The sequence below is a fragment of the Thunnus thynnus genome, chromosome 7, assembly GCF_963924715.1.
Source record: "Thunnus thynnus chromosome 7, fThuThy2.1, whole genome shotgun sequence".
In the NCBI taxonomy this organism is placed as follows: domain Eukaryota; kingdom Metazoa; phylum Chordata; class Actinopteri; order Scombriformes; family Scombridae; genus Thunnus; species Thunnus thynnus.
The window spans coordinates 17,903,397-17,924,588 of NC_089523.1; the positions used below are offsets into that span (position 1 = coordinate 17,903,397).

General features: G+C 38.8%; 1 protein-coding gene across 1 annotated transcript; it reads left to right on the top strand.

Moving 5' to 3' along the window:
* Positions 1–1,651: 1,651 nt before the first annotated feature.
* On the top strand, positions 1,652–19,332 carry si:ch211-235m3.5 (BICD family-like cargo adapter 1). The gene is made up of 10 exons (XM_067594686.1): positions 1,652–2,091; positions 3,871–4,086; positions 9,487–9,606; positions 10,157–10,303; positions 10,990–11,172; positions 13,067–13,231; positions 16,047–16,124; positions 16,574–16,686; positions 16,987–17,107; positions 18,309–19,332. Exons 1-10 carry the CDS (start codon positions 1,846–1,848, stop codon positions 18,546–18,548), a joined length of 1,629 nt encoding a protein of 542 aa, XP_067450787.1. The 5' UTR covers positions 1,652–1,845; the 3' UTR covers positions 18,549–19,332.
* The last annotated feature ends 1,860 nt before the right edge of the window (positions 19,333–21,192 follow it).

Genomic DNA, 21,192 nt, shown 5'->3' on the forward strand with positions numbered 1-21,192 from the left:
ATGGATGACTGAGTCGGTGATGTCCTGTAAGGAAATGAGTCATATTTATCGTCAGACTTCAAAAGAAACACGTGTGACATTTCTATCATTGGGTACACGTGCAGATCATGTCCAAAATATATTATAAAAGAACACTATCTACATGCAAAAACACATTTTCTTGCTCTTTTTGCTTGCTTGTTAGTGTAGTTAAGTTTTATTGAAGTGTTTGGTACAATGTGCAAGGGTTTAGTAGGAGTGGGTAATCATGGTATTTATATATATCATATAATACATTTTATGTGTTTTGTTATGATGTCATGAGGTGAAAAATACAAATTAAACTGCATTATAATGAGACAAAATGTAGAAAAAAGTAAGATAATTCATGCTTGTATGGAGTGGGACTGATAAAAATGGACATATGCAGACGATGATATGCTATTATATGTACAAGGAGCATGAGGAATCTTTATTTTGCAGCGTTAGGCAATCAAAAAAGGGAGAGAGATACAGTATGTACTAATATTTAAAGTCTCCCTCCACTCAAAAATGTGTGTTGCTTGTCGTTACTTCATTGTATTATTAGCATCACTGTTTTGTAAGCTAAAAATAGAAATGGCTAACATGTGTCAAACTAGCAGTCAAGCTAGTTCACATGAAGTGAAAACATGGCTGGTGATACAGGAACGGTTGTAACAGTGCAGTGTCTGTATTTAAATCAATTTTGCAACCTTTACATATTTCATAAAACCACTTAAATACATTGTTTCAGTAATTGACACATTGAAGTTTATGATATAGCAAATGGACTATTTCAGTGTAAATGGTTTTTGATTTATCTGGAAAATCGCAAAAAGTGTCACAACTGTCCCTGGTCTCCCCTATGCTATGTTGAACTGTAGCTTATATTCTATCAATGAGGTGTTGATTGAACTCAGAAGTATTTAAAAGGTATATATACTGTATGTTTATTATTTTTTGGGGAAAGTAGAGGGGAAAAAACACAAATACAGCATATCCATAATAATACAAATTAAATTAAATTAAATACAAAGCAGTTCTTTTCCTTTAAAAAGTACAAAATGTGAGAGTGTATGTACACATTTGCCATTTCTCATATGTAGGTAAAGAATCCATTTTCCACTCTTGTAAGATGGACTTTTTTTGCAATAACTATTCCTAACAAAACAGCCATTTTTTCATAGTTACTGGCCAAAGATAAAGAGCTTGTTACTCCAAGGTTCTCAATGCTTCCCAGAAGCCTTGCAGAAGCAATGAAAGATGCTTTTCCATGTGTGAGGTTTACTGTAAGAAATGACACATCAGGAAAACAGCTAGATAACTTTCCCTTTGAATAAGAGAGTCTGTGTAACGTTTAAAACTGTGTAAGACTGTATCTGACATTTCAAAAGTAATTTTTAGTCCTCAGGTGTTATATAACAATTTAGTCTACACGCAGCTCAACATTTTAAGAAGGTACATCTAATCACATTATACACGTGTCTCTCTATTTTGTGGTGACGCATTGTGATTTGCCATTATGAAACAGTGATACTTTGGGCATGGCATCAGTACAGGTGTCTGTACTGTTATCAGTGGGTTGGTAACAGTTGCTCAGGTGACTGAAGCCAACTCCCCCTAGAGACACCCAGTCATCTGCTGGTGACAGAGAGACCAGCCTACTTTCACTGTGGAGCTCAAACCTTCAGCTTCACTCACACTGACAGAGCAGTAGAAAGCAGCTGTAATGGATGGACATCTTATTGACACATATGTGGGATTATTTCAGCGTGTTTTTGTGTCTTTTCTTTAAAAAAACAACAGTGATTTTACATATACAAAAAGGTGTTTGAATTGACAAATATGAATCGACTGGATGAATGGGGGTTCCAGTCCAAGAAAATGGACTTGGAGGAGGATTTCTACATCGACTACGGAGCGGAGGAAATAACAGATTATCAAGACCCCAATGAACTTTTGGCTGCTTTGAAACAAAAGGAGGAAGAGGTTATTTTGGCAGCCCAGCTGGGAAACGCATTGCTCCTGGAAAATCGTCAGTTGAAAGAGCAGAGCGACAAACTTCATGAACAGTACGCAGACAAGCTGGAGGTAAGACCAATCTGTGTGTTTGTGCCGTGAAACCAGTACTAGTGATTATATTAGTCGTGTGTAATGAAAGCTGTCGGGAGAAATTTGTAGGTTTTTTTTGTTTGTTTTTTTTATTACTTTTTCGACGTGTTTGCTGCTAGTGATTGAAGTAGGCGGGTAATGAAAATAAGTTTCCTGATTATAAAAAAAAAAGACAAAAAACTCGATAATAAAGTATCTGACGTTAGAGCAACTTTGGGAACACTGTAGAGACTGAACATTATTGGTATATTGAAAGTGAAAAAAAAACTGAAAAATTGAATTCAGATACTCCACATACCGTATATGATACGGAGTGAATGCCAATATGTATTTTTTCTTACATAATTTATTACAAAATTTGCTGACTAGTTGATAATGATAAGATAAACACAAGAAAAATACTCGGTTACAAGGTTATTTATTGCTCTATGTACTAATGACGATTTTAAATACGCTGCTACGATAAAAGAGCGATATAAGACTTACATTTTGGCAAAATAATATAAAAAAAAACACATTCATACTGTGAGGAACAACAGTACTGATCATACTGTGTACTGTAAGCTATGACAACACTTTTTGCAAATATGCATTATCTGCAGTAGGCTATGTATAATTGAAAATGTGTATTAGATATGCATAGGAAATACTGTCTATTCCAATTGCACATTGAAGGTTTTATCCCTAAATCTAAAATTACCAAAGTCGTTTAGGTTATATGGGGTAAACAGCTTGAACTCTGTCATTACTTAAGTGTCTTAAGTGTGCTCAGGTTCAAGCTTCCTTGCACTCATTGTTCACATTCTTTGCTATCTTTAAAAGGCACATCTATACTTAACTCTAATCTAATACTTTCATGGATTATAAAAAAAAGGGGCATCCTGTTGCTTTATAATCAAACTGTGAGACTCAAACTTCACCCTGAGGTCAGCAGTTCATTTCAACAGTAATACAAAGAGATAACTGTAGTTACAGCGTCAGCAGCGAGGTTCACAGATTTACTTAGGTCCCCGATATGCTCACACACTTTAAAAAATGACTCAGTGGTGATGCTCCAAAATTTAATAACTGTTTACTGAGACTGCAGGAGAAATAAAGTTGTCTGCAAACTTTTAAGCATGTGTTTGTGTTCGTATATACAGTACAGTAGGGAAGGTATAGCTTACCGCACCACATCACACAGCTTAGTGGTTCAGACAGATTAAATGATGGCCTCATTGCTTTTCTCAGGGTGAATGCTGACGTCTCCTTCACTGATAAATCTTATCAGGTGTAACAACGACCTAAATCAGAGTCGGGTTAAACTGGGCTGTCTGGCTATGTTATAAAGTATTTTACAACATGATATAAAGATGTCTGATTTCATGTCTATTATCTGCAGGACAGATTCATTCATGAAATATTATAATTATGTGAAATACATGAAGACTGATTTGACTGATGTTTCTCTGTAGTCAGACATGAATTACATACTGTAAATTCTTAGTGAAACAAAGATACTATTTTCATTCATTCAGATTCAAGCTGCCACACATTACCCACGATCCTTTGCAGAACTGAATGAGTCCTGCTGCTGCTTTTTGTGACTCAAATTCCTTTGAAAACAATATGTCATTGTTGTAACATCCGGCTGCGACAAGCATCATAGTCTCAGACCAACACACACTTTAAACAGCTTGAATTATCTTTAACTATGACTTGACATATTTGCAATCTGTGTTGTGTTGTCACCTGTTAATGTTTTTCACCGCTGTGTAGGAGCTGGAGCAGGGCAGGCATGAGCTGCGGCTGAAGCTGGAGGGCTGCCAGTCCCAGTGGGAGAGCCAGGTGGTGGAACTGGAGAGGGATGTGAGGGAGCTGAGCGCCCAGGTGGAGCGGCTCACTCAGGCCCTCAGCGAGGCGGAGAGGGACAAGAGTCGAGCTCAGCTGGAGCACAGCGAGCACACTCAGCGACTCCGTGAGCAGCTCAACACTGTGAGTCTCACACGTGGTTAGCGGGCAAATTTAATGTCATTCTGTCTGCATCAAAACATCTGAAGGTGATCTATACACGTGAGCAGGTAACTGAACCGCGGAGAAACAAATACCCGAGCTGTGGATCCAGAGCTGCAGGCCTGAGTTAAACTAGATAAGTAGTGCTGTCACCCAATCCACACACTGAAAACTTGATGTTCTTTGTAAACACTCAGGTTTCAGTCTGACTCAGTCCAGAGCAAGGCCAGACTCTCAGGCTGTTTGTATGCTCCGAGCAAAGCTGCGGCAAAATGCTTACCGTACAAAAACAGAGAGTTTTCATCTGAGCAGGAGAGACAGACTCAGTAGCTATGAAACAAAGTCTGAGGTTTTGGCTTCAGGCAAATGATCCGTGCCAGTGTGTAGCAGGATGGAAACAATATGTAAACAAGAAGAGGAGGGAAAGTTAATGCCGTGGCCTGATTGTAGATCTAGAACAGAGCGAGTAAAACGTAGAAAAGTACAAGTTAATAGTACTGGTTTTACTACTTGTCAGCATGCTATTATCTATTAAACCAGATCCAGATGATTAAGTAACACAAAGTTATCTTTTAACACAGTGCTGCTTAGATAATTGTATTACATAATGGATATAATCACTGGAAACAAAGCTGACTTGACATGTATTTGTTCTAGTCACATATTTATGATCTGCACCGTTTGATCAGAAGAAAATGATGAACACTGGGAGGACAATCAAACCTATTTTATAACAAATTTAATGCCCTCTTATCAGTTAAGAAGAAAGGAGCTGATTGGATCACACAGCTGGACAACCTTGAGTCGCCCACAAGTACTTTTCCAGCCTGAGAGAGACGGGATTGAGTTTCTAATCACTACAGTTGTGGCGTGTTTTGAGTTTCACATGAGCAACCCCCTTCATAGTGCAGTTCCTTGTGCTGTCGTAAGCTTAAAAAATGAACAGCAAACCTGAGCCTTGCAAAGTTAAAGATGAATCCAAATAACACCGCAAACCCTCCCATGAGTCAAGGTCCACAGAATAAAAACTTGTGAATGTCTTTTTACCTCTGAGGGCAGACTGAAGGACTTTCTGCGGAAAACAGACTCCTTAGAAGTTCAGGAAAAAGTCAATTTAGATAAAAAGGTGCTATCTCTGTTTGGGCTGTTCAAGGAGAAGGAAATGGAGAGAAAATGTTTTATTTGGCTGGCCGGCAGCAGACGGGGTCGTAAAAATCAGAGAAAAGAGTTGAAGAAACAGAGAGTTTGAGTGTGAAGAAGGTCCTCCATGTCTGACATCTCTTTGCCAGACGTGGTGAAGGACTCTGCTGCTGCACCACTGCCTGGTGTGGTGAGTTGTGTCTGTATTTCTCTGATTATGTGTGTTTGTACTGAAAGAGGAGATTTTGTTCTGCGTGTTCTGATCGGGCTTCAGAAGAGTTTTTCGGGCAAATTTGAGGAGTGAATTTGTGTCCTAATGTTGTTTGTGTAGAGTTTCTGTTGAATGAAGAAGAAATATTCAGATATCTTACATTTCAGATCATTTCTGTGTACACTAAGTCCTTTTTGGAGTGTGAGTTTGCATATAAAGAGGCTCCAGCAGGTTTCAAAGAGCTTGAAACGCAAATATCCTAATTGTGAAAGTGTAACCAGAGCATGAGAAGAATGTGGAGGGGGAAACCTGGGAGAAAGGATTCATCATGTACCAGCAACATAGCGAATCAAAGCAGTCGCTTTGATGTGAGGGGAAAGATTTGCTGCATCCTGGTGCAGTTGAGGAAGCGGCTGCATAAAAACAATGTTGATGTGTGCCAGATTGTCACATGGTTCCACTGTTTTAAACAGCAGTTTAAGTGCAGGAGAGTAGGTATAACATATCAGGGAGTGTCGAGTGATGTCAGTGTCTTTTTCTTGTGATTAATTTACAGCTGTCAGAGCACTCAAGTTCGTCTTCAGTCTGATGCATCACTTTATTACTTGATTCAGTTTAATGAGGGAGTTTCCAGGCGTTTTCTTAATGTTTAACAAGGAGGAGTAACATGAATCCTGATCCTAAGGTCATGACATTATTTCCACCGAAGGAAAGAAAAATGAGATTTTGCTGGTTTCACTCTTGTGCAAGAAAACTGAGAATTAGGATATAAACACATACTGGGGAAGAAATGCCAGACTGGAAAGGGCGTATGATTATAGGCAGATAAGCTGGAAATGCTGATAATATTTGGTCAACAGTTACAAAAAGTAAGTTGAGGACATTTAGTTGGACCTGTGTCAAGTTAAATTAAGCATAAACTGATAGCTGAGCTTTAGTTTTTCATAGTATTCGTCTTTACACCAGTCACAATAAGCTGCGCCACAGTCAATATTGAATCAGAGTTATCACACTCTTCCACTTAAAGATCATTTGTGGTTAGACTTTGAATAGGTCTGGCTTAGTTGCCAGATAATTAGGTACACTGAGCTAAAAATAGCTCACTGTTGAATTGATGTATTGTTCATTTTTATGGTGAAACTCTTTTAGAGAGGTGATGATTCACTTTTATTTCTATTTATGACTTTATGACTTTATTTTATTTATGTCACTTTTCAGGCTGTTTCTGCTGTTGAATTGTATGTTATACTGAAAGGATGTTGCTTTGTATTGGTTCTGATACTTTTTTAATTGTTTTGTATAAAATGGAATATTTCCTTTTTGGTCTGCTATACATGCACAGTCTGAAATATTCAGTGATTTTGGACTTTTCTGTGTCAGGTTAACAGCTGAAAAAGACATTAACATTTCAACTCCTGCTCTCCACCCAGTGTTACACAATCACTGTCCCTGGCCGTGGATCACAGGTTGTTATTGGACGACTGTGACAAATCCCTCACTGTGAATTTCCGTTATTGTAAAAGTAGACGCCCGCATCGAAACAGACCCCCCGTGACCTCTGCTCTCTCTGCCAGCGTTACAGACAAAAAGGGAAAGACAATATACATTGCAGTGAGATATAAATCTTTCATTTGCTCCTTTTGATGTTGCCCCTCATACCCAAACATCCCATCATCCCGAGGGAAAGCCATCTTTTCTGTGCGCTCCCTGAGGGCCTTGGCTGTAGCTTGGGTAGTCAGCTGCTGGATACCTCCGCGTGTGGACTTGGAGACAGCCTGAAGCTTGGGGGGGGAGGGGGGCTTGTGAGGGGATATCATCTCAGGCTTTGTGTCTCTACCAAATGGATCGTCCTCCTTCCACTGCTGTTTCTGGTGATTCTCAGTGGGTCGCTGGCTCTATTGTGGATTGGGGCCCTTGTTGACGAGACGAGGCAGTGATAATGACGACTCATGGTTGCAAGCTCCCCTCCTCATAGTGCGTCTGCATGCTATGTTTTGTTTTTGTCCATCAGTGCCTGCTTTAGTCTCGTCACAGACACAGACACACACACACACTTCCTACTAATATTAGCCCTCACGCCTGCCTCACATCCTCTGTACGAGCACATACACACAAGCTGTCCCCTCCTGATTTCCAAGTTTTTACTCTCTGACACATTGTTGCCTAATGTGGCATGATGATGTCACAGACAAGACCAAGATGCCCTCTGTTCCATCTGCCGCAGGGCCAGGCCTTTCATCTTGTATTATGTGGCTGTGATGGGACCTGACAGGGGCCCACCGAACTGCTGAGTAAGGGGAACTAAGGGTCCCAGGCCAGGAGGGGGGAGAAGGGGATTGGGAGGGTGGCGGGTTGGTGCGTTCACTGGGGCTTCAGAACTGGCACAGCAACATCCCAAAGATCCCAGAGTTGAAGTTTTTTAATGGTTCAACATCATTTTGTGTTTGAGAGAGCCTATAAAAGTGATTGAGAGAAACACAAAATAGGACAAAATAGATGAGAAATCATTATTTATGAGAAATCATAATATGACATGTGGTTTGTCAGTTATTAGCTATGTTTTTTCCTGTTCTTTTGCTGGACCAGTGTCCACAGGAGCCATGTTGCTTTTTGTTTAGTCAGTGGTTCCCAGCCTTTTTGGCTTGTGACCCTTTAAAGATGCCTTGTGGAGTTTTCTTGTAAACATTTCTTTGGCGTTTTCTATATTTTTCTCATTGTCAACAAATCTCATGTGCAGAGCCAAACCAATGATGAATTCATCCTACTTACAAGTATTTTGAGTGTATCCAAAGTCAGATATATCGTATTCCTCTGAGCTGTAGAACTCTGTTGTTGTCCAAAAACTATTAAAGTTTAGTTTGTTTAGAAATGACTCCAGAGACTTCAGTGATCAGGTTTTTAGTCTCTGGAGAGTAGTTCTGTGTATGGCAGACGCCACTGTGCATGGTTCTGTTTACAGAACTTTGCCAGCTTGTTGTGCTGCATATCACAACCCCTTGACTTTGTACTATATTTCTGGGTAAATTTACAATGTAGCACAAAGTCAAGAGGTTGTGATATGTCACAACAAGATAGCGAAGCTCTGTAAACAGAACCGTGTTCCTGTGTCTGTGCAGTGGCATCTGCCTTTGTAGGAAGTACTCTGTGCTACGTGCTCGTGTACGTGCATGTAATACAAGCAAAACAGCATCCCACTCATAAAAACATCACCCCATAGTGCTATTAGTGGTTCAAAACTTCACAGGGTACCTTTTAAAATGAGTTAGTAGCTCCTCGAGACCCCTCACAGGTGAATGACTTCAGTGTGTGGACATGAGCTCTGAGCAGGTTCAACAAAAAATGATTCATCTGAAGGATTTTTAGAGGCCTGAAGAGGTGAAAATAATCAGTATTTCACAAAGATAAAGTGGTGAAAAATATAGAAATGTTGGAAAAATAAACATGGTTTTATGTAAAATATATAATTTCTTTTCTGTTGTATTTCTTTCATCATCTTGTTACTCCTCAGATTTGTCTTTGGGGCCCCATTAGGTATCCTGACCTCTAGTTTGGGAACCACAGAGTTACAAAAACACACAGTAGCCACTCAAAGCAAAGAAAAACCATCTCTGAGTTTCCTTTTGCTGCAGGGCCCACAGCAAAACAGTACCAGACCTAATTTTAGACACCTAATCCCACCTTTGAGCTAGATATCATATTATGTTTCTTCTCATCTGTGTCTACTTTACCGGACTTTATCTCAACAGCGCAATCTCCTGCAATATATCAAGTTATTTTTAGATTCAGGATCGTGGTCTCAATTCTCTTAAACCTCGTGCCTCAAGCAAACTTTGTTTTCGAGTTTCAAGTTCACTAGTACACATGTATGATTCCACCTGTCTTAGCTGTGGTTTGATTTTTGACTGTGTGTGTGGTTTTTTTTTCTTCTTATAGCTCTCTGTGAACCCCCTCCTTTTACTCTCTCCTGTCACTCATTCATTTTTCCACCTGTGAATCTCATGTGTCCGCATGTTGCGTCTGTTGTTTTGTAGGCGATGGAGGTGGAGAGGGCCATGTCCAGTGAGCTTCAGGCTTTAAAACAGGAGCTCCAACAGAAAGGAAGCCACAACAGGCCGCAGGATGAGGAGCTGATCAGTGCCATGAGGGAGCAGGTAAAAACCATGAACAAACACAATATATGTGCCACAAAATCTAACTGTCAACACTAAAATGATGGTTTAATGAAGTGTTTACAGTCTGGAGAGCACCGTGTACTCACACGGACCGAATGATCAGAACAGTCTGTTTTCCTGTCAAACGTGTTGATTGTGTTGCCAGCGACTCTTTCATCTTATTGTATTTTATCAGTTACAGAGGAACAAGTTTTTTACCAATACATAAAGAATATAATGCAACTCGAGATTAAATCTTACAGTAAATCATGGAAGAACAAGTAACAGGACAAATGGCAGTGGTTTATGCAACCATTCTCTCATATCAAATGAAGGAAAGTTCCTTTTTACACTTTCAACAGTATTTTTTTTTTCAGGGAGAATAAAGTCAGAGAAAAACATCTCTCCTAACACTTACAGATATAAACACTGCTGGGTAGATGGGGCGTGATGGAAGACATGTTGTGTATTTAGGAAGAGATAAGTCAGTGAGAGTTTAGCTTTCAGTGAAAAAAATTTGTGATCTATGTGTGTGTGTGTGTTTGTTCAGGTGTTGCGTCTCACCCAGAAGGAACAGGTGCTGGAGGAGCGTTTGGAGAGTGTGTGTCAGGAGAACGCTGAACTGAGGGCGAGCTTGGCCTCTTTACACACACGTCTGGCTCTGCACGACCAACTCAGCCAGCAGCAGAGCCAGCAGGTACACACACACACACACACACACACACACACACACACACACACACACACACACATTATATACAGTACATGTTTCGAAGCAAGCAAATGAACACACTATACATTTACACAAAAAAAACATGAGCCTCCCTCTTTCTTCAAAGTAAGTACACACTGATTAGTGTTCATTGTAGCAGCAGGCAACACAAAAACAGCACAGTGTGGTTTAAGTATGAATGAACGAGCCTCAATAACAAAGGGATTTTCTGCTCCCTGCCCGGCGAACTGGGTTTCGGCGGGATTGTGGAAAGCATTGCTAAACAATCACCTCATCCCCGTCATTGTAACTTTCACCCGCAATTCTAGATTCCACTCGTGTTCGTTTGGTTTCATGTTGGGCTGGAGGCTGGAATCTGGCACGTCAGGATTTCTGTCGCGCTGAACATTAGTAGAGTGTTTTAAACAAGTGTCTCATGGCAGCTTTTAAAAAAAAAAAAAAAACATTGCCTTGGGTAAAAGCACTTATCACATCCATCTGTCTGTTGATTATCAATATAATCTACGAGGATACATGATCTTATGTTCTCTTAATCCCTTTCATTTTTTGAACCTTAGCGTCATGTTTGTGTCTGGTGGATGTCTATGTTAGTATGTTAATACTTGTATGTGTGTGTGTGTGTTTGTGTTCGTTCCTCCTTATGTCTTCAGCTCGCCGAGGCGTGGCAGGAGGTGGAGGCAGCACGCGGTCGCTCACAGCAGCTACAAGCCCAGGTGGAGGAGCTTCAGGAGGAGGTGTCCCTGCAGGAAGCCAGGAGCCAAGGAGACACCTCCCTGCTGTCTGAGCTGGAGAGCAGCCTGGACACGGCGGGACTGGGAGTCAGCAAGGAAGAGGTACTAAAGCAGAGATTAGATTACCATGTAACACAATCAGACCACAATTTGTTAAACCATTATATGCCAGAACAGGAAGAAGAATCTCATCAGTGAGATTAAAGAGAAAAAAAAAGTGTATTCATACAGTAGATATGTATGATATGTATTTCCAGAAGAAAGAGTGTGATTGGCATTTTCCTGTGTTGGATGTGGGGAAATGAAAGGATGAGAAATAATGACACATTACATTGTGAAAATTGAAAATATCCATCAAATCAGATGCATGCTTCTAAGAAGTCAATATAAATACCAGATAAACAAATGAAATGAGCAAAGGAAAGACTGGATAGGAAATAAAAGAAAAGAAAAGAGAGAAATTTGCAGTTTTTATTGTTAATTAATGTAGCTTTTGTCATCTTGGCTTCCACAGATGACACAATGTACATGCAAAGGATAATTAAATTAAAATATACTTAAAAGTATATTCATATAATGGAAAATTCACACTATGTATATAACTTTCAAGCATCAATATTCATAAAAAATGTTCAAAGTGAAACAGGAGTTATGAGTAACACGATGAGTAATTTGGGAATTACTATACAATATATATCTTCTATCACCATATACATATAAAAGTATGTATATGGAGGATTTAATTTGTATCAGCCGCTCCTAGCACTGGGTGACAGAGCATGAGAAAAATATTTCACATTATTCTGTTGGGTAATTGTGTAAAATGAAAGTAAGTTTATGCCTAGACGTAGGAAATACTCAGAACAACACAATGAACACAACAAGGCATGGTTAAGAGGTGGTGTGGCTATAAATTCAACCAAGTACGGAAAGAAACACTGGAGGTCTTTTTTGACTTTATCTCCATACTGTGGTTGGCAAATGCTAGTTTTGGGCTTTTTCTATTCTAGTCCTGCCCCCAATGATTGATGTGTGTTTAAAGGGGAAATTGTGTTCCTGTGATGACTGGAAACAAGAGTATTACACTAAGTCTTTCCTAAAGGACGTATACACTAAGATCTCACAATTATGGCGCCACCGAGAAACATCATATATAAGTTTAATTTAGAGAAACTTGTATAAAATATCATAGTGCAGCACAGTAGCCGTCATTGCAGAGAACGTGATGACAGAACATTTTGTTCAGGATCTCCCTGACAGTGTGACTTGCGTTTGAGGCAAGGACACGCTGCAACGAGAAGGTGCAAAGTTCCTGATTCTCAAAGTGAAACACCACAAAAGACCATCAGATAAGCAGCGCTGCAGCAGAAAGCAGATGTTTAAATTGTGTCTGTGAAAGAACAGAGGAGTCCTCTAATTCTCACTCTCTGGATGTCTACTATTATTGTTTTGTTACAGCAGGAAAATGTGATGTATAACTGCACCCGTGAGTCATTCATGATATTTCCTGTTTGTCATACCAACATTGTAGGAGAGTTTCCTTAATGTAGAGTGTTCAGCGCATGTGTACATCTCTGTCTGTAACCTTATCATAAAATATGATATGATTATCTCTTGCACCATATTTAAATGAACCTGTTATCATCAGATAGGTATCCTCATGTCATATATTTGACTCAAGGAAGTTACACAGAGTAATGAGGTAATGCTATCACCTCCCACTGTGTAAATACGTTATGTTACCTAAGATATGATGTGTGTTGAGAGACAATGGTGCGTGGTGAAAGGAAAAGGGGAAAAGAGAGACCTTGTTTCTTTGTCAAGGATGGCTTACTTTCTATTAAAACATCTGAGACATGAGCTCTTTTAATGTAGGCGAAATATACGGTAACAGCCTCCGAGGTATACCAGTTGTGTCGTGAAAGTCTCACTTCATAGCTGCTTTAAAAGTAACGATAAACATAAATCAACATGCCTTCTCTCCTGTTCAACTTAGATTACGCAAGAAATGGGGTCCATCCTTCAGTTACTGCTGCCACTGACCCAGGAACTGAATGGCGCAAGGGCGTCAGAGGACACGGATCAACAGGGAGACCTGCAGGCCATGTTGTATCGACTGAAGGGAGTGGCTCAAACCCTGGCACAGACATCCAACCCTCAGGTAAGCAACAGACATACAAAATGAACAAATGGGACAGGACAGGATATGCCTACAAAAGGCCGACCTTGTTTTCTCACACCATTGATTGATTGACACCAAATGACGCCTGAGTGAATAAGAATTGAGGATGAATATGTCTGGTAGGTAAATAAAGGCTAGAAACACAGATGTACATCAACTATATCCTCTGTCATTTTTATACACATTTGGTGGAAAGGTTGACTTGCAAAGATTAAAATTAATATAACATATTTTTTATATATTATTCTTGTTGGTAGACAGCCTTGCACCTCGAAAATGTAGGTTTCATCATCCAGAAACGAGCAGCTGTACTCAAAATCATTGATCCATAAAGAAGCGTCCTCAAAGCTCCCTCATCTGATAGCACTTCATGCTTTAGATGCTGAAAAGGCCTTTGATCAAACTGAATGACCCTTTATGTTCACTACCCTGCAGAAATATGGGTTTGGTAACAGTTTTATGCAATGGATTAGGATGATCTACTCAGAACTAACAACGTCATTTCAAAACCTCTCGTTTTACATCAAGGAACAAAACAAGGATGTCCAGCTTTAGGATTTTAAATTTAATCTAATCATTGAACCATTAGCTGAGAAGATAAGATCTGAAAAGAATATCAAAGGCATAAAAATTGGAAGTCAAATATATAAAATGTCACTGTATTGTGATGACATCATCCTCTACCTAACAGATGTGGACTCCTCACTTTGTTATATCAATCAGATTATCACTCAGTATGGTTCATTCTCAGGATACAAAGTAAACTGGAGAAAATGTGAGTCACTGCCTCTAAACAAACACTGCAGTATCACATGTGTGCAAAATACAAACATTAAATGGAAACCAACAGAAATAACATATTTAGGATTAACAATTACACCAAATAGGTGTCAAACACATCTCACACAAATATTTAATAAAATCAAATCAAAGATAGATCGATGGTCAAATCTTCCCATATCTCTGTGGGGTCGAGTGAACAAAGTAAAGATGAACATTCTACATTCCTACTGTCAATTACCTGTCACAATACAGAAAACCTGGTTTGAACATTTGCATAAAACAATCTCAACCTTTATTTGGCAAAATGTTCATACTTAAGGATGTCTAGTTCATACAAAAAAGGTGGAATACAGCGACCCAATTTCTTTCACTATTATCTGTCCTTTGGTTGCCAGTAAGTTATTTGATCCCTTTGTAAGCAAAGATTGGAAATACATAGAAGAAAATATGTTACAAAGCTTAAACCTTGACTTAAAATGTCTATGTGAAAATGTTTCCAAAGCAAATCATACAAAGCCCAATCGAAGCATCATTTAACATTGTGAAATCATGTACAAAGATAATTGGAATAAACACAACTACCTCAATAAATCAACTGCGGCAGAACTCAAATATAACAGTAAACAAAAAGGTCATAAAATGGAATAAATGGAACGATATTGGGATCAGTAAGCTTTATCGCATATTTTCTAATGACTGTTTTAAAACCTTTAATGAATTATTAATTGAACATAATATCCCAAAAAGTGAATACTTAAATTACATCACTTTACGGCATACTATTAAAAAGAATATTCCCACAGACAAACACTGACACACACAAATTTGAAAATGTACTTTTTAACCACAGCTTGTTCAATAAAAATATAGTTAAATGTTTTACACAATATTAAGTGAAAGCACCATAAACAAGAGGATAATATTTCCTGGAATGATGTATGGAAAAACACAAGGCAGCTGTTCCATTGTACGAAAAACAAACAATTTAAAATACTTAACAGATTATATTACACCTCAACACAGCTATATTAAATGGGCATAAGTGATGGCAGTAAATGTATAAAATATGGTGCTGCTGTTCCATCTATTGTGAGACTGCAGTAAAATTAAAGATCTTTGGTTTGGTGTAACAAAGCAAGTGATGAACCACACTAATATAGTCATTCCACTCGCACCACAATCATGTATACTGGGAGATTTGCATAACTTCAGCGGATTGTCTTCAAAGAATAAAAATATTTCTTTTTCTCTCATTATGTATGGTCACAAAAAAGTAATCGTGAATAAATGGATTGCTTTAAATACACCAACTCACAATGTGCACAATTCACACTCACAATTAAAACATATAACATCACAATAACAAACAGTACAAAGCAAAAAACACACAGGACACATGATACAAAATGCAAAGATGACTGATATTGTTTGAAGGGTACATTGGTAAAGAGTTGGTTTAGATTGGTAAATAGATTCGGAGGGGTTTAGAAATGGTAGGACTCACTCGTATGTTTATTTATCGTCAGAAATGTATATCTTTTGTCTTTGTTTGTTTTTTGTTCTGTCTGTTTGTTTTGTGAGTCAAAAAAAAAAAGAAATGATGTGAGAAATCTTACCAAAAAAAAGTAGCGTCCTCACATACCATGTTCATCAGTTTATTTACAGTTAGCCTATCTGCCCCCTGGTGGCTGCTAGTAGGCACAACACTGTCTTCAGACAACACACTGACCTATCCTGACTGACCAATTGATAGCCTGTATGCTTTGCTAAGCCTTCATTTGCTATGAGTGAACATATACAAGTGTCCAGTTGTGGCTCATGGTGTTTGTAGGCCATTCAGACCAGTAACATGCATTTATCACTGTAACTAAATATCCCCCCCCCCGCCCTTGCCACTTCCTCCCTCGGAGCACCATGCATATAGGCCAACACAACAGAAACTCTTTTTGGTGCAAATCTCTGTGAAACACACGGCTGACACCTGATCTCTTTGTTAATGTCTGTGTCCCAGGAGCTGAATCGGGCTTTTGTTGACCGGACGGGTGATCAGTGTGGGAATCCGAGCGCAGCGCAGGAGCTGAAAGATCAGGTAACCCACAGATGAACGAACACGTCTGTCGGGGAGGGAGGTACCTGTGGCAAGCCATTATGAGAGGATTTGGCTGTGTCAGTACTGACCTTGCTGCTGTCATTGTAATCCATCTTAGTGTCATCCTTTGAGGGCATTTTTCCTTGGAATTACACTTCTATTTTATGAAAAACTTGGAGGTTTAGTAGAGGTTTCTCTAGTCTCTAGTCTGTGGCAGAACATCCAAATTAGTTTATTTGCATTCACAAATTACACCGAAATGTCTTTTTCTTAAATCACATTTTTCATTCTTGTGTGTGTCTTGTGTGTATATATATATATATATATATATATATACATGCAACATGCAGTAACTCACTGCTACTTTGCTGCAACACCAGTGTCTTTACAGTGTCTTAAGCAGATAAATAAACCGTAGTGTAAACAAAGTTGATGTCTTCCTCCTCCAGAACATCCAGCTACAGCAGGAGAACGCTGAAATGAGGCAGAAGCTGCAGAGTGTACAGGAGCAGGCTGAAGTCGCCCAGCAGGCCATCAGAGACCGAGATGAAGCCATAGCCAAGTGAGTCGTCCTTGTTGCTCAATAGTCTCAATGCAAATCAGTATCAGTATATTCAGATGCCTTTGATAGCATTTTTGTTTATGTGTTAGTTTTACAAGAACTCACTTTTAGCTTGAATAATTCTGCAAATGTTAATGAATATTCAAAAAAAAAAAATAAATTAATGCCAGACAAACAAAATGGATCAAGAAAAATAATTTATAGTTCTTGTGGAAATCTGTTCTTGTAGCCATGGCAATGAGTGTATACATTTCTTGTGCGTAAATGTGACGTTAATGACGTTTAATCATTTCTTGATAGGAAAAATCTGATGGAGGTCGAGTTGGTCCGAAGTAAAAATGACATGATGTCACTGAACAACCAATTATTAGAAGCCATCCAACGTAAACTGGAGCTGTCACAGGAACTGGAGGCCTGGCAGGTGCGGCCCCTTTATCTCTGTAAAGCTTTGTTGTCCATCCCTTCCAGTCTGCTCTATCTATTAAACCATAGAGTCTCTGATGCTGTCATCTCGTCACACTGTCTTTAAATCTGTCTCCTGCTTTATGAAATCCTCAATCCATACATTATCTGCACCATCACTCATGACAAATCACTTTTTGATGCACATTGTCTTCAGTTTCAGTTATAATATGACAAGACAGGAGAAGGATGTGTCTCAGTTAGTGTCCTCAGTGGGAGGTCAGGGACAGACGCAGCCATATCTCTCTCATTCCTGTCAGTTTGGAGGAATATGAACGGCAGGTGTCTCTGTCTATGAGCCCTTCTGTTGCTGAGTCATTATGCCAAGCTGAGCCATCTGCCAGAGGGTTTGATCTCCTGTGCTTTGATGAAGATAATGCAGATAATATTTAGACCAAAACACTGATTAATACTCTGGAGAAATTATGTTTGTTATCTGAAAGCAGATTCTTTCTCCATCCTGATGGGCTAAAATTTGGTTTTTGAAAGAGTTTGAATGCTATAATCAGTTTAAATATTCCAGTGGATTTCTACCACAGAATAAACAAATTGTGTATTATGTACAGGGATATGTGCAAGTCATATGCTTGTAGAAATGTCCTGTATGTGCAGATACAGACTGGTATTACCAGCAATATATAGATGACCTATGATACACAGACATCAGTCTAGAAATTCTGCATTCACAGACAGAAGAAACACACACGTAGAGATATTGTATATCCAGAAATAAAACCTGTTTAATACACAGAAATGTGTAGGAATATCTACAAGTTAAATACGGATGAGGTAGCCTGAGCAGGACAGTGCACAGGACTAGAGAAAAGAGTCCAGAACTGATTGAATTAAAATTGATGCAGCAGAACCAGAGATATTGTCGTTTTAATCTTCAGCTCCAACAGATGTGTAAGTGCAAACAAAACAAGCTCTAAGTGCAACTTTAAAATGACAGTTGCCTATTTACACATCCAGCAGATACAGAACAACATTAGCACTAATTTTGAGTCATGTTTCTGGTCACCTGATGAACATAAGACCAGTTTTCACCCTACTTTTAGCTCCATTTGGTCTCCAACATAATGCCCAACTTAAGACACTATACTGAGTCCCTGTTTGTTAAACTTCCCGCTCATTGCTTGTTCCTCCTTGTCTTTCCTCAGGATGACATCCAAATTATCATCAACCAGCAGCTCAGGTCCCAGCAGCAGTCGGAGCAGCCTCAGAAGAAGCCCACGTCCAATGGCATGTCCTTCTTCCGCAGGCCCAGCAAGACGGCTTCCACCTGGACACACCAGCCGTCGTCCTCTTCCACCTGGAATTCAGACGTTAATCAGGATAAAGCCCAATCCCCCTGGAGGGACTGGTTAAGACGAGGAAAAGGGGCGCAGTACGGAAAATAATGGACATGGATGTGAGAAGATGTAGAACCAGGAGGAAAGGACAAGGGGAAGTCACAAGTGGAGCTTCCCGTTCATCATTATGGTGAAAAGGATCCATAAAGACACTTGTAAATCAGTGATGAACAACAGAGCCACTACGGACAAAGACTTGTCAAACAGGCACTTACATAGACACATTTCACTGAGAGGCTGAGCCTTCTTAAAATCTAAACTGTGACAACCTGGAACACTACTAGCATTTTCATACAATAACATGAAGTTTGCTTGAGACTGTAAATATTGTGCCATATTTTGTAATATCCGTAATATTTGTGAATGTCTTTATGTTTGAGACTTTATATGGTATATATGATAGATGTAGATCAACGGAGAGTATTTGTTCAGATTATTTAACAGAGATGAAAGCAGAAAGAGATCAAACAGTTAATTTGTGATTGTACTGTCTTTACATACCAAGTTGGATGTGAGAAGTTACATTTTTTACTGTGTGTCCCAGAAACTAAATATGTAAAAAATGTTGATTGTATAAGAAACACTGCAGACATATTAGATTCAACAAAGAAGCTGTTATTTTTATAATTTCTTTTTTATTTGGTTTTTTAGTAAAAACCAAATATTTTCTGAATAATCACCTGGTGGGATGTGTTTGTACAGCGAGGCTATGACCTGTAAATCATTGTTCAGTATTGAGGCTGCTTAGTTTAAACTGTGTTGTTTTCTGAGCTGTCTGACTGACTACATCTGGAGTGATTGCCGGATAATTTCATAAAATATTAAATAATCATTTCCAGTCTTTGTGCGTTTTTACATGTCTGGTCAAAATGTTTAATGTGAGCAACTGGAAAAGGGAGAATCAGGTTCTTGTTTTTCATTAGACAGCATGTTAAAGTATACATTCAAAGCTGCAGTGGTAACAGCACATCTGAACAGGATACATTAAGTGCTCGACTGGTAACAAGGAACATCAATAAAGTTCCCAGTTTCAGGGCAACAATTAAGCACTCTTGGACACTTTCGTCTATAAAAGGAAAGTTTTGTAATGTTTCTTTTCTCATATTTGTCTTATTAATAGATTTTGATCACAGCATAACAGAAAAATGTCTTCAATATAGAAATTTAAAAAACTATTTGAACTTGTACAATCATGAAATCCAGCATTGATCCCAGGATGAACAGATTTGTCAGGAGTAGTCAGTGCACACATTGAAGATACACTGACTGTACGGAGCCTTTAGAAAATATCCAAGCTTCTTGACTTTTTGTGTTGTAGACATTTAAAATTTACTTCAACCACAAGATACACATCACATCTAATGTTAACAAAATTTAGATGTTTTTACAAATTTTGATGAAATGATTTAATGGCAGACATCTCATTTATGGGGTTAAAGTAAACTTTTGAATGCGTTGTAGCATAAAATGGTCAAAACATGTCTGCAGGGAGTTGATGATGGATAGCAGCAATACAAATATTACTTCACCATGTGCTCTGTTTGTACTCCTGTACGTGTAACTACAAATTCCAAGACACTTCCCACACACACTCCAGTCTCCTCTTAGTGATTTTTACTCACTCAATGCTCAAAGATTATCTTATCACGCTGTTAGATTTCAGCTTGAATGTATTGAGTAAACTTTTTCATTCCTAAATTAATGACTGTTGTATCTGTGGGAAATGTTGGTACTTTCTGAGTCCTGAAAACATTAACTGGCAGTAGGATAGAAACTGTAAAAAAAAAAAAAGTGGAAACTGTGCTTGGTAGCAGCATGTAAAAAGTTAACACATACCCAGAGACAGGACAGGAAGAAAGATTTTAAATGGGTCACATCGACAGTATATAAAGTACGTGAGAGATCATTGAACATTTTTTCTCTATATCTTTAAGACAATATATAGGAGTTATTTGCACCATCAAACATTTTTGGTATCAAGCATCAGGCAAAATTATCAAAGGGGACATAGTGTATGAGTCCTTTTATCTAATTACAAAAGACAGTTACTGTAAGACACAAAAAACAGCCTTCATTGATTCATACAGACAACTATAAAAACTGAACTAACTACAGTATAAACCAGGAGAAGGAATGTTGTCAGATAAACTTACAGATTAGTCTGTTTGTATTTCAGTATGTATTTAATCTGCTATAGTTATGAAAACAGTATATCAGCTATCTTCTATCATGCACATAAACAATATCTCCAAATATTCATGTCATGTTTGTGTCCAACTGAAAACTCTGTAACTCTGTAACTTAACTTAAAGGCTACACCCACAAGATGGGTTTTTAATTTCATAAACACGCTGTTAAAGAACAATGGAGGGGGCCACATCCACAAAACTGAAACAGACCCTCCTGGAGCGACCAGGACAGACACAGTGAGAGGCGCAGTCTGCTGCTGCCCTCTGCTGATAGTCAGAAAACACTGCAAACTTAAAACCACACATCAAGCAGATATTATGCAACAACTGACTTTTCCACTCACACCATGTTCCAGATTTGAGATTAAAAAAAGGAAACAAAGAAAGGTTGTTCTCAACGAGTGACACCTATCGCGCTCTGACTGTAAGTGCTGGCAAGTCAGTTAATTTTTAATAAATGTAACCGTTTATTGCAACCAGGTGCAGAAATGACTGACTGAAGA

Excerpts from the sequence above, each read along its gene's own strand:
- si:ch211-235m3.5 (XM_067594686.1), top strand. The coding sequence starts at position 1,846 with ATGAATCGACTGGATGAATGGGGGTTCCAGTCCAAGAAAATGGACTTG. Across the intron at positions 4,087-9,486 it reads TCCGTGAGCAGCTCAACACT|GCGATGGAGGTGGAGAGGGC; the intron begins GTGAGTCTCACA and ends GTTGTTTTGTAG. Across the intron at positions 16,125-16,573 it reads CGCAGGAGCTGAAAGATCAG|AACATCCAGCTACAGCAGGA; the intron begins GTAACCCACAGA and ends TTCCTCCTCCAG.